At 50.9% G+C, this 11,544-nt stretch overlaps 1 protein-coding gene across 2 annotated transcripts; it reads right to left on the bottom strand.

Annotated features, from left to right (window-relative positions):
• Positions 1-2,903: 2,903 nt before the first annotated feature.
• Positions 2,904-11,534, bottom strand: FAM234A (family with sequence similarity 234 member A). Of its 2 annotated transcripts, none has more exons than XM_048493204.1 (11): positions 11,176-11,534; positions 10,513-10,644; positions 10,204-10,383; positions 8,324-8,454; positions 8,055-8,187; positions 7,771-7,912; positions 7,268-7,411; positions 5,092-5,170; positions 4,744-4,896; positions 3,807-3,909; positions 2,904-3,733 (listed from the first exon to the last, which is right to left on the bottom strand). In XM_048493204.1, exons 1-11 carry the CDS (start codon positions 11,441-11,443, stop codon positions 3,525-3,527), a joined length of 1,674 nt encoding a protein of 557 aa, XP_048349161.1. In that variant the 5' UTR covers positions 11,444-11,534; the 3' UTR covers positions 2,904-3,524. The 2 variants fall into 2 exon arrangements, with proteins under 2 accessions (XP_048349161.1, XP_048349162.1); XM_048493205.1 differs by having other exon boundaries at positions 10,513-10,641.
• Positions 11,535-11,544: the final 10 nt, after the last annotated feature.

The raw sequence follows: 11,544 nt of genomic DNA, 5'->3' as shown, positions 1-11,544 counted from the left end.
AGAGCAGAGGGGCAGAGGCTTCCTGTCCTTTCTGCCCACTCATTTCCAGCGAGCTGCAGCTGTCCCAAATGTGGTCTTTCCTCCAGTGGCGAGGAGGGCATCTGGCCAGGAGGACTAGTCCTGGCCCACGAGGGAGGGCTCCCTGCCAGCCATTCTGCTGCTGCTGCAGGGGACGCAAAGGTTGAACTGGGGGAGACGACCACTTCCGCCTGGAGGGCCCCGGCCTTAGCAGAGTATGTTGGGGGGTGGCCCGTGAAGTGCCCATGCCTCCAGATTAGAACTGCCAGCCTGGGGTGGGGAAGTACCTGGAAATTTGGGGATGGAGCCTGAGGCCTGCAGGGTTTGGGGAGGGACCTTGGCAGGGCTCAGTGCCATGGAGGCCGCTGTTTTCTCCAGGGCAACTGTTTGCTGCAGCCTGGAGATCAATTGTAATAGTGGAAAATTTCCAGATGTTATCTGGAGGCTGGCAATGCTATCACATATCCCTTTCTCAGGCAGCACCTCCATCCCCTCCCACTAGTGAGCAGGTGCTAGCATAGCAAAGCAAAGCCCTTCAGTCTAGGAACCAGCGGCTTGAAAGGACCAAGAGTGAGGGAGCGGGCAACCACCTCCATCACTGCTCCTTTTTCTCATGGCTTGAAAACGAGGAGGGTTGTCCCTGTGGCTTTGGTGAGAATGGAAGAGACTTCTTGGGCAGTGCCCCTTGAGGAGGATAATTCCCAGACCTCCGGCCTTACTGAAGGGACGGTCAAGAAATGCCACAGTGTCTTCTAGTTCCTTTCCCGAAGGTAGGTTGAGGCTGCGGTCTGCTTGAAATAATGAAAGGGATTCTAAGTGTCCAGTTAATTATCTGCATTCCAGAGTGGGAAGGACGCAGGTATGAGCCATTGCACATTTGCTGCTAGGCTACGTCTACTCCCTGTGACCTCACGACCGGAGATTTGGCACTGGTGACACGTAATGGCCTTAGCTCATCAACCATGACCCTGCTGGGTCTTCGTACTGCCATGGGCTACCCAGCTCTAGCCAGGAGTGCTCTTGTGGTATCTTCCAACAGACTCTCAGGTTCACCCTTCTGTGTGGCTGTTTGGACACCCCGTGGGACACGTGGGCTGAAACGTGTGTGTTCTTGGAATGGTCATACCTTGATTTTGCATTTTGCTTTGAACCAGTTACTGCTCACGTGTGTGTTAGTACACTACACAAATAGGATTTGTTATTTCCTGCCCAATTTTAAATATATTTCCTTTAATCATCTTTCGACCTAAATCCAGGCTACACGGGGCCAACTTGATTGCTTTGTGGAAGCTTACTCTGCAGAGTCCTACCTCGCAGGGCTGACTGTCTTGTTCAGAGACCTAGAAAGGCTAGAAGTTTACTTATTGATTTCATTTAGATTTTTAGATTGCCCTCCCCCAAAGGGTTTGCCATTTAGTTGCTGGCTGGAGGTACCATAAAAGGGCTGGTGGCAACACTGCCAGGTTATTCAGTCCCAGGCTCTGCTGAGTGTTTGATTTGGCTTCCCTTCCTTCCATACACGGGGCCCTTTTGGACTAAAGGAACCCTGTGACACTTTCCCAGATCACCCAGCAAGCTCCATGGGAGAGTGATGGTGCTTTCTCCTTCAGCTGCCTGCTCGGTCGCATGGTACTCTAATGGTACTTTTCTCATGGTTCTGGCAGGGACTGAGCCCACTTCATGTGCAGAGCAGGTGTTTTCTCTGCGGAGGAGGGGGCTGGTTGCCAGCCCTCTGCTGACTCCCGCTCTCTGATGCTCCCACAACACGCCCCTAAGAAGAAGATCCCCTGGCAGGCAGCTGGGGCAGAGCAGAGACTCAGGTTGTTCCAAAAGCCTCCTTAGGGCAAGGACTGGAGGCCATGGCAAGGAGGCAGATGAAGGGCTGGCCCACTGAAACTGGCAGCTGAGCATAAGCTCGACTGGCAGCTGGTCCCACGCCAACCCGGGAGGACCTGCTGCTACCCACCCCGCCTGCCCCCCAGCTTGCTCTGTAGCAGGCCTCTGTCCCCTCAACTGAGGACTCAGCAGAAAGGAGCCATGTACAGCTCGCCTAGAGCCCTGGGCCCAATTCCAGTTCCAGGCACATAGCATTTGGCTACCTCCACAGGATGGCAAAGTCAAGCCCTTCCCTTGCTGGCCTCACAAACTCCTCCTAGAAGAAAGAACGCTTACATTCCAGCACTTGATCTCCCTTTGCCCAAAGCAATGACTTTTCCTGCCCTCAATTCCAGTGGCGATCAGGTTGGGTTTGAACTATTGCAGCTCCCCTCCAACATTTAACTGAAGGACGGTATCGTCAGCCAGGAAGGCGAGTTCTGATTTGCCCCCTGCCTCCCCAGTGGCTGGGGACCCAGATTTGATAGGTGGACTGGCAGACCCTAAGAAAGGATCAGCCCTTTCCAGACAACATCAAGATCAGTGGGCGTTTGCAAGTAAAACTTCCAAGGGTCAGCATCCCACAGAATTACTTTTCCTTTCATTTTTTCCCGTGTTTTTAAGCGGGATTTCTAAGCAAGAGAGAGCCATAAGATTTTCCAGGTTCTCTTATATTGAAAATCTTTTATAAAAGCTAAGATCCCGGCTATTTTAATTCTTTTTCATCTTTTACTTTTATGTAACTTTTTTATTTTTGATTATTTTCTGTATGTCTTGTTAAATGAGAAAATAATTTGGAAAAACTATTTCAAAAAGTGATGCCTACTCCTGTACTGAGAAACCACAGAAAGACACCCCCTGCAGTCTGGGTGGCAGGGAAGGTTTACTGAAACCACAGGAACCATCGATCCATGAATGTCCTGGAAGCAATAAATAAGGGAAACAAGCATCCGCCATCCAAGGGATCAGGGAAGGGGGACAAAAATGCACCGGAGAGAGAGAGAGAGAAATTGGTATGTTAAACATCTGTAATCAAAGGGGCATCAAACAAGGTCAAAACAAATGAACAATTTCCTTAACCACCAGAAACAGCCAAGTGCCCCCTCGCTGCAAGAGGGGGAGAAAGAGGAGACGGAAGCAACACAGAACTGGCCCAGAACTGGGTAGATCTAAGGGGCTCCTCTACCGTATCATTCCTGGGGATGTCATTTTTGGAAGAGGAGACAAAGAGCTCCCCCAGAGACAAGCAAGTAGAGCCTCCATCAGAGGGAAGGTAGAAATGGGCAGCAAGGTGTGCTTGGACCCTGCTTCAGGTCATGGGGAAATCTGACCTTGGAGATGTCCTCCTTTGATGGTTCCAGTGTCAACCAAAGGACTACCCATTCACCTGCTGCTTAATGCAAAGCATTCTGCAGGAATCCTCCCCCCATGACCGGGGGAGGGCACCACAGCAGAGGCAGCCTGAAGAGAAGACACTTGCCTCTGCCCAAAAGCCCCATGGATCCTGGCCAGACTTTCTCATGGCTTCAGAGGTCTCCACCAAGCTCCTCTTCTGGCCACTCCACAAAGGCTTTGTCAGGATTTGAGGCCTCAGGGCCTCCGAGCAGCTGTGGTATCTCCTTTGGGGCTCCTCAGGGGCTGTGGTATCTCATTCGGAGGAAGCGGTCCCGGACGTTCTGCTCCGTGTCCTGGGTGAGCTGGTTCAGCCAGATCACGTGGCTATTGGCAATGTCCTCCTTCAGCTTCTGTTTGGACAGCACCACCAATCCAGGATTGCTGGCAGTCTGGGGCCCCGTCAGGAGCACATAGCAGGCATGGCGGCTCCGTTCAAAGAGCACCGCTGGAATCAAGAGAGAAGGGAGTGAGTGTTAACACGCGTGGGGGTGGGGGGAGGAGGAGGCAGGTACACTTACCCTGGAAGGCCACAATTGACTCTGTGCTGTTGTTCATCCACAGGAGCACATTAGGGAGGGAGGGGTGGAACAGGTAGAGGTTCTGGGAAGCCTCTTCCGATGCCTGGAGTGGGAGAAGAGTGGCAGTCTTTGGCCCCAACGCGCATTGCAGGCCGGGGTCCCAGGAGCCAAAGGCCAGAGCAGAATTGACACTTTTCTCAAACCTCTTTACGCATCTTTCCAAACATACTTTTCAGTTTCATTTTATGAAGAATATTGACCTACGCAGAAGTCCACACTGTTCTTATAATTTATAAATCTGTCTCAAAATTTATAGATGATGGTATTCTCCTAACCATACATGGTCATTGTGAGATTGCAATTTTTTTCTACTACATCATAATATTGGTAATGCAGAAGAAGAAGAACTGGTTTTTATACCCCGCCTTTCTCTCCCGTAAGGAGTCTGAAAGCAGCTTATAATTGCCTTCCCTTCTTCTCCCCACAACGGGCTCCTTTGTGAGGTAGGTGAGGCTGAGAGTTTGGAGAGAAGTGTGATGGGCCAAGGTCACCCAGCTGGCTTCATGTGGAGGAGGTAGGAAACGAACCAGGTTCATCGAATTAGAGTCTGCCACTTTTAACTGCTATTGAAATATTGTTAATATATTTTGCATCCCTTTTTTTTCAAATCTGCAAACCCCCATGTAGCTGGGGCATAAAGTCTCCCAAAAGAAAGAAATGGGGAAGACCCAAATCCCATCACCCCCAAATAATGGCCATTTGGTGCATCCCATCCTAAATTGCGTCCATTTCCAAAACCAGCTGGAAGGCCAAGAAGCAGGCCAGAGGGCGTAGCCGACCGTGGTCTCACCTGGGTGAGAGCCAGTGGCAGGACCAGAAAGAAGGCTGACACCGCCCCCCCCCCCCGCCCCGAGGACTAGCGGATTCTGATACTCACCGTTCCATTATCACCTTGCTGGTAGTCGCCCCAGAAGAGGAAGACAGACCTGTGATCAGCTGTGGGCAGCGTGCTTGGGGCAGGAGTCCCAACTCTCCAGAGGAGATCCATCTCCCATTTAATGCTTCCATAGCTGCCCTCCACAATCTGTAACTGTGAAGCAGAAGGAACACCTTTGGCAGGCTTTGCAACCAGGGCTACCATTTCAGCCTGATGCTAGGAAGGAGCGCACGGGCAAGTCAGGACAGCAGTTTGAAAGTCCCTGCAATTTATGTCATGGGTGATAGAAGAGAGAAGTGCCAAGACTTCTCTGGTGCACTGTTTGGCACACGGTGCTGCTCAACAAACCTTCTTTCTCTTGGTTGTGACTTGGCTTTCAATTACAATATCAACCTCATCAGGAGTGAAGGATCCAAGCACCGGCTGGCTGCAAGAGGGACACAAAAGAGGACACTGGTTTTTGTTGGGGTTTTTTTTTGCAAAAGACCTTATCAAAGACTCCTAAGTAAGCTTACCAATCATCGACTAAGAGAATTGATTTTAAAAACCCTGTTAACTTTCAGGAAGCATAGTAAAAATAAATGACAGTTCTCACAACGGAGGAAAGTCAGCAGTGGAATCCCACAAGAGTGTCAGGGTGGTGCTTATCTGGTCAAGATGAATGTAACCCAAGACCAAGTGTCTGCCATGTAACTGGCTTTGATGTGTACGCAAACACTTTCTTTGATATATGTAACCAGCTCTGGTAAATATAACCTCTGCCACCTAGGCATTCTTTCCCTAACCTGAGTTTTATGGCTTTGCATGCTTGTTAGAGAAGTAGGCCTCCCCTGACATGCCTGTCTTGTGAGAAAAGAGTTATGACTGTTAATCTTGTCATGGGGAGGAAGCCAGGTGGCTCCAGTGCTATCGGCCGCTGACCTTGGAGTCGGGCACACCCGTAGTCTAGGCACCAGTACCAGTGGCATAGTGGTCAAGAGCAGGTGTACTCTAATCTGGAGGAACTGGGTTTGATTCCCTGCTCTGCCGCTTGAGCTGTGGAGGCTTATCTGGGGAATTCAGGTTAGCCTGTGCACTCCCACACACGCCAGCTGGGTAACCTTGGGCTAGTCACAATTCCTTTGAGCTCTCTCAGCCCTACCTACCTCACAGGGTGTCTGTTGTGAGGGGGGAAGGGAAAGAGTTTGTAAGCCCCTTTGAGTTTCCTATAGGAGAGAAAGGGGGGATATAAATCCAACTCTTCTTCTTTCTCTGCCATGATTGATCTACCTCATCAATAAACGCTGCTGAGTAAACTTCCAGAGTTCGTTTACTGGGTTAAGATCCAAGGGTCAGTACTAGGGCCTGTGCTATTTGATTTTTTAAAAATAATAATCTAGAATTGGGGTGGGGAGGGGCAGGGTTTCAGCAGAGTAACGACCAGATCTGCAGATGACACAAAATTATTCTGGAAGGTGAAAAATAAGGCCAGTTGTAAAGAGCTCTAGGAGAATCTCCACAAATTAGGTGAGTGTGGATAAGTGCAAGGTGATGCACACTGGGGAAAAAAAGCCATCTTCAAGGATAGGTCTCCCATGGGGTCTGGAGCTGCAGTGACCAAGAGGGCAAAGACCTTGGGGTCACAGTAGGTAGCTCAATGATAGTGTCAACCCAGTATGCTGCAGGTGGTGAAAAAGGTAAACTCTTATGTTTGGGATTATTAGGAACAGGACTGAAAATACAACTACTGATATTATAATTCCCCTGCAAAGATCTATGGTGTAACCACTTTTGGAATACTGTGTGCAGTTCTGCTCACCATTTCTTGAAAAGGACTTCATGGCGCTGGAAAAAGATGCAGGAAAGGGCACTGCATTTGAGTTGGGGGTTGCAAAGGCTGAAGAGTAACACTAGAACTTGAGGGCATCCAATGAAGCTAATGGGCAGTAGATTCAGGATGGGCCAAAGGAAACAGTTCTTTTCCCAGCAAGGGATTACATAAGAACATAAGAAAAGCCAGACTGGATCTGATCAAGACCAGCACTCTGTTCACACAGAGGTCACCCAGGTACCTCTAGGAAGTCCACAAAGAAGGCAGAGGCAGCAGACAAGACCCTGCTTGTATTCTACCCGTTATAATAGGTGTGTTCCTCTGATACTTGAGAAAATAGGATGGAATTTGCTGCCAGAGGCTGTGGTGACGGTGAAAGGCATAAACAGCTGTAAAAGGGGATTAGACAGATTCATGAAGGAGTCACAGTGACTAAAGAGAGCCTCCATGCTCAGGGCAGTCAATCTCTAGATACCAATGCCAGGAGGCAACACTGGGGGAAGGCTTTGGCCTCTATGTCCTGTTGCTGGTTCTCCAGAGGAACTGGTTTGCTGCTGTGTGAGACAGGAAGCTGGATTACATGAACTTTCACTACTCTGATCCAGCAGGGCTCTTCTGACATTCAAAACGGTGAGCCTTCCTTTGCCCTTGCCCCCCCCCCCCCTTGCAACCTAGCAAATGCCAAAGGTTGGAGGAGAATCCTTCCTTCCTTACCTCAGGATAGGGGGCATCACAACACTGCTCCACAGGGTGTCCAGGCGTTGCCCATCCAGCAACTCCAGCATGGCTGATCTCACAAGCAAAAGATCAGTCCCCGACTTTCCTGGCACCTTCATCAATGAGCGGATTTCTCCGGTTCTAGACAGGCCAAGAGACACAAGAGACATCAGGCAGTTTCCCATAGCGCAGAACAGGGCTGGAGTGCGGCCTTCGATGGTGGTTTTCTGATACACTTATGCTGTCCTTCGGAGCGTTAAGGCAATTTCATTTATTTGTACACAATAATCCTCTAGGGAACCCTGTGAGGTACATCAGTGTTCCTGTACTTCCTGAGGGGGCCTGAGGAAGCAATTTGGAGGGAACGCTGCCAACAAGCTCATTCTAACTGCCCTCCAACCCCTTCTTCATGCCAGGCTGGACATGCCACCTTTGCTTTGGCACGCCTTGTCTCCTCCTCCTCTTCCCTTCAAACTCTGAGGGCCAGGGACGGTGGATACCTGAGCAAAGGCACATTGTGTGTGGTCTTGTCAATGGCTGCCTGCCACTGAGGGTCCTCCTTCAGACTGGTCCCTTCATGGCTGCCAGACCCAGCTGCCATGGTGAAGAGCTGCTTCAAGGAGTAGCCATACAGCGCATTGACTGAGATAAGAAAAAGGAGGCCGAATAAGCCAAGCTGTTCCCTCCCAAGAGGCTGAGCATCAGCTGCCAACTTCCCAGCCAACAGGTCAGTACCTCAGTTCAGTCCCTGCCCCCTCCCTCAGCAAAGGACCTCCCCACTCACCTGTGTAGAAAAGCACATAGTGGGCCCCTGTCTTGGTGACCTGCATGAGGTGGCCACGCCTCCCTGGCAGAGGCAGGCTTCCACCGGATCCAATTGCCTCACCAGTCTTCCCGGAGTAGAAGCTACTCTGAATCTGCAGAAAGCGTTGCACATAAATATGTTTTGTTTGATTTAAACGTCATACATTTACTGGTGTTTTGCATTCCATTTAAGATTGAGAACCCAACTTCACACCACGCCGGCCAAGATCCTTGTAGCAAGATCCTTACCTCTTCTCCCACTGCAGCAAAAACCAGGAGGTCTAACACGCCATCCCCACTGACATCTGGGATTATCAGCAAGGGACTGAGCGCCGTAGAATTCATTCCAAGGTTGTTTGTCACTCTCCATACTGTCTTGCCTGCAGAGGCAACAGAGAAAACAACCTGGTTCAGAAAATGCCTCCAAAGGAGAAAGCCTGCTCTCTACTGAGGTGCTCATGTGACTGTTGTTTGCGTCTGAGTCATGACACTCTACTGTCGGTAAGCACTGGGCAAGAATGCGATCATAGTGGTGTTTATCTGGTATGCTAATTCCACCCACAGTTCATGTAGGTGTGCTGCCATGACTGGCGGGTAACACTGCCCGCTGGTGTGGCTCTTCTGCCTCTTCTTCTACAGATCTTGGCTTATGGGAATGTGCAAGATTGCAGTTTCAGAGTCGGGCATTATGATATCAGCCCACATGTAAAACAAGTCCTAAACCAGACAGCAAGAGAAAGGCCACAGTTCTCAGTTACAGCCAGATTGTATCTGGTGCTGCTTGTGAATTTAAAGGGGCATTTTTGACAGAGCGTGCGTTTTATCAGCGGAAAGGTGCGTTACCAGAAAAGATAAGTGCAGTTGAAGACGGCTTGGCACAGCAGACAAATAACTCCACCACACAGTAGCTTCACTTCAAAGAAGGAATTTTACTTACAGGTGCAAGCTATATACAAGTGAACATCAGAGAACAAACCGGCAGCATGCTTCGCAGTAAACATATATCCCTAACAGCTAATGTGCACAGATAGTGCTCTACTATTATACAAACACTGCCCAATCACAGTGAAGGCCACAGCACCAGATCAGACTGGTTTGATTCAGTTACACCAGGCTTTTGCCAACTGACTCTGGCTGACAGGTGCTGTCATCTAGATCTTCATGATCTGTGCACAAGATGCACACCTCTTTATTTTGATTCCCTGACAATTTTGCTAGCTGCTTATGAAAGCAAAACGCTGATCCCGAAGAACCGGGTTTTGTTTTCCAGTGAGAAGCTGTCTTCAAAAACGTGGACCAGCCCTTTACAGGCCTGAAGCATTCGCACTGAAAAGATGTGCCGGGTCCCTTCTGTCCCTCCCCAGGCCCATTCTGGGACTTTGGCCTGCAGACCAGAAGTACCGTTTTTCATCCATGCTCAGCTGGTTCTGAGGATGGCTTGCTAAAACTGAAGACTGTGGCCTGTGTCAAATTAGTTGCTTCCAAAAACTACTGCCGAAGATTAAATTTGCTACTAAGGAGTACAGTTCAGTAAGCCTTTACTGGCATATGAAACAAAGCAGTATAAGATACAGTTAAAATTATAAAATAAAACTTCACGTTGAATCATGAGTTTAGTTTACAGACTTCAGCCAGGAACTTTGCCACTATAAGACAACAGTTAAAATCAATGCAGTTTAAAAGCATAGTTACTTTGTCTAGCTCTGTATGGGTTTTCATAGGGTTGAGAAGCTGGATCTTAGTTTCTGACAAAATGGGCAGTTGAGGAGAATGTGAGGGATGGAATCCAGCTGCCCTGGACTGCAGGGGTAAATGCTACTAAAGCATATGCAGTTGCTTCAGTTAATCAGGAGAAGCGAGGCAGAGAGGGCCAATGATAGCTGGTTTAACTATGTGTACTGCGGGGGGTGTTGTTAATAAGCCATGAGCATTCTTTTTCTACAAGCAGGTCCAAGGGCATTCCCCTTTACAATGCAGCCTGCAGCTGTTATCGAGTGTGAAGGCATGAGCATCAATCTGCCCTCCTCTGCTTGCCAGGTCTTTGCCTGGACCCTGCACAGGAGAGCCTCGAGCCAGGAGCCACTAACATTCGATAAAGGACAGCCAGACATCAGTGCCTCTTTGCCTACCTGTCTTCAGGTCAACTGCCGCTAGAGAGGCTGGCTTCCCGACCACAAGGCAGCCTTGGGAGTTGCCATACTTAAAAGAGCAGTCCATGAACTGGAGGTCTTCGGCCACAGGCTCCTCCCAGAGTGTGCTGCCGTTGGTGCCTGAAACAGCTGCTATGAAGGCACAGGGCGGCGGGAAGCCTGGAAGAAATGGAGGATGGTGGAAGCAGCATCCTTAGCACCAACAGCCTTCACAAGCATCCCTAACATAGCTCCAGCTCTGCCCCCAGCCAAGGTCTCCACTTCACACACTGCTCCTGGTCCCCTTACCTCCTTCAGAGCAGGACTGGCTTGTGTTGCTGCTGCTGCTGTTGTGGGAGCCCTCCGAAGCTCTGAAGGCAAAGAGGACATCTTGCACTCTATCCCCATCCACGTCCTGCACTTCTAAAAACTTGTAAGCTGCTGCAAAGAGAGCCGAACGGTGTGTAACTGAGAGGGCCTCAGGCCCAAGGAGGAATCGACTTTCATTATTCCGCTCTGAGCTGGATGATCAAATTCAAGGCTGGCTGTTTGCTGTCAAAGCAGTTTTTGAGTATTGTGGGTTTTCTGGGCTGTGTGATTGTGATTTGGTGGTTTACAACCACGTCCATCAGGAGCAAAAACGTGAGGAACAAAAACTACCAGCCCAAGGCCAGACAGGCAGGAAAGCCTACCCCCCAGCAGCCATGAAAGCCTTTGACAACACAAACCAGTTTAAAAAAAGGTTTTGGCAACAGAGACTCCTCGTGCGCTGGCCCACCTCCTGCCCTTAAGACTCATCCGGTGTGCTGATGGCTAGAGTGCTGGACCCGGCATCAAATCCCTGTTCTGCCACAGAGGCGGGCCGCCGGCGCGCGCACTCTCGGCCAAACCTACCTCGCAGGGTCGTCGTCGTGGCCAGCCTGGGGGCTCAGGCGGGGGCGGGGCGCGCGTCTCTCCCTCTCTCTGACTCACCGGCGCCGGCGAAGGCGGCGTTCCAGGTCCTCTGCGACACGGGCCTCACCGGGCAGGGGATGATGAAGGAGAAGGCGAAGACCACCGCCAGGCACAGGAACAGCGACAGGAAGAAGGCGGCCGTGCGCCACCGCGACAAACGCCCGGCGGCTTTCTTGGCGGGCCCGGCCCGCTCCCCCCCCACGGCCGCAGCAGCCGCCGCCGCCCCCCCCTCCTCCTCCTTCTTCAGCGGGCGGATCTCGGCCTCCAGCTCCTTGCGACCCTCCATGGCGGCGGCCGCTCCGCGGGGTCCGGGAGCCGGGAGGGGGGATCACCACTGGCCTCGCCGCCCGCAGCCCCGCCGCAGCCCCGCCCCGCGCGCATGCGCCC

This window comes from Sphaerodactylus townsendi, linkage group LG04, assembly GCF_021028975.2.
Source record: "Sphaerodactylus townsendi isolate TG3544 linkage group LG04, MPM_Stown_v2.3, whole genome shotgun sequence".
NCBI lineage: Eukaryota > Metazoa > Chordata > Lepidosauria > Squamata > Sphaerodactylidae > Sphaerodactylus > Sphaerodactylus townsendi.
Note: the sequence above shows the minus strand (reverse complement) of the source record. Positions and strands in the feature narration are given on the sequence as shown.

Coding starts and splice junctions, on each gene's coding strand:
- FAM234A (XM_048493204.1), bottom strand. CDS start 11,443: ATGGAGGGTCGCAAGGAGCTGGAGGCCGAGATCCGCCCGCTGAAGAAG. Junction 10,384..10,512: donor CCAGTCCTGCTCTGAAGGAG/GTAAGGGGACCA, acceptor CATTTCTTCCAG/GCTTCCCGCCGCCCTGTGCC. Junction 8,188..8,323: donor TTGCTGCAGTGGGAGAAGAG/GTAAGGATCTTG, acceptor CGCTTTCTGCAG/ATTCAGAGTAGCTTCTACTC.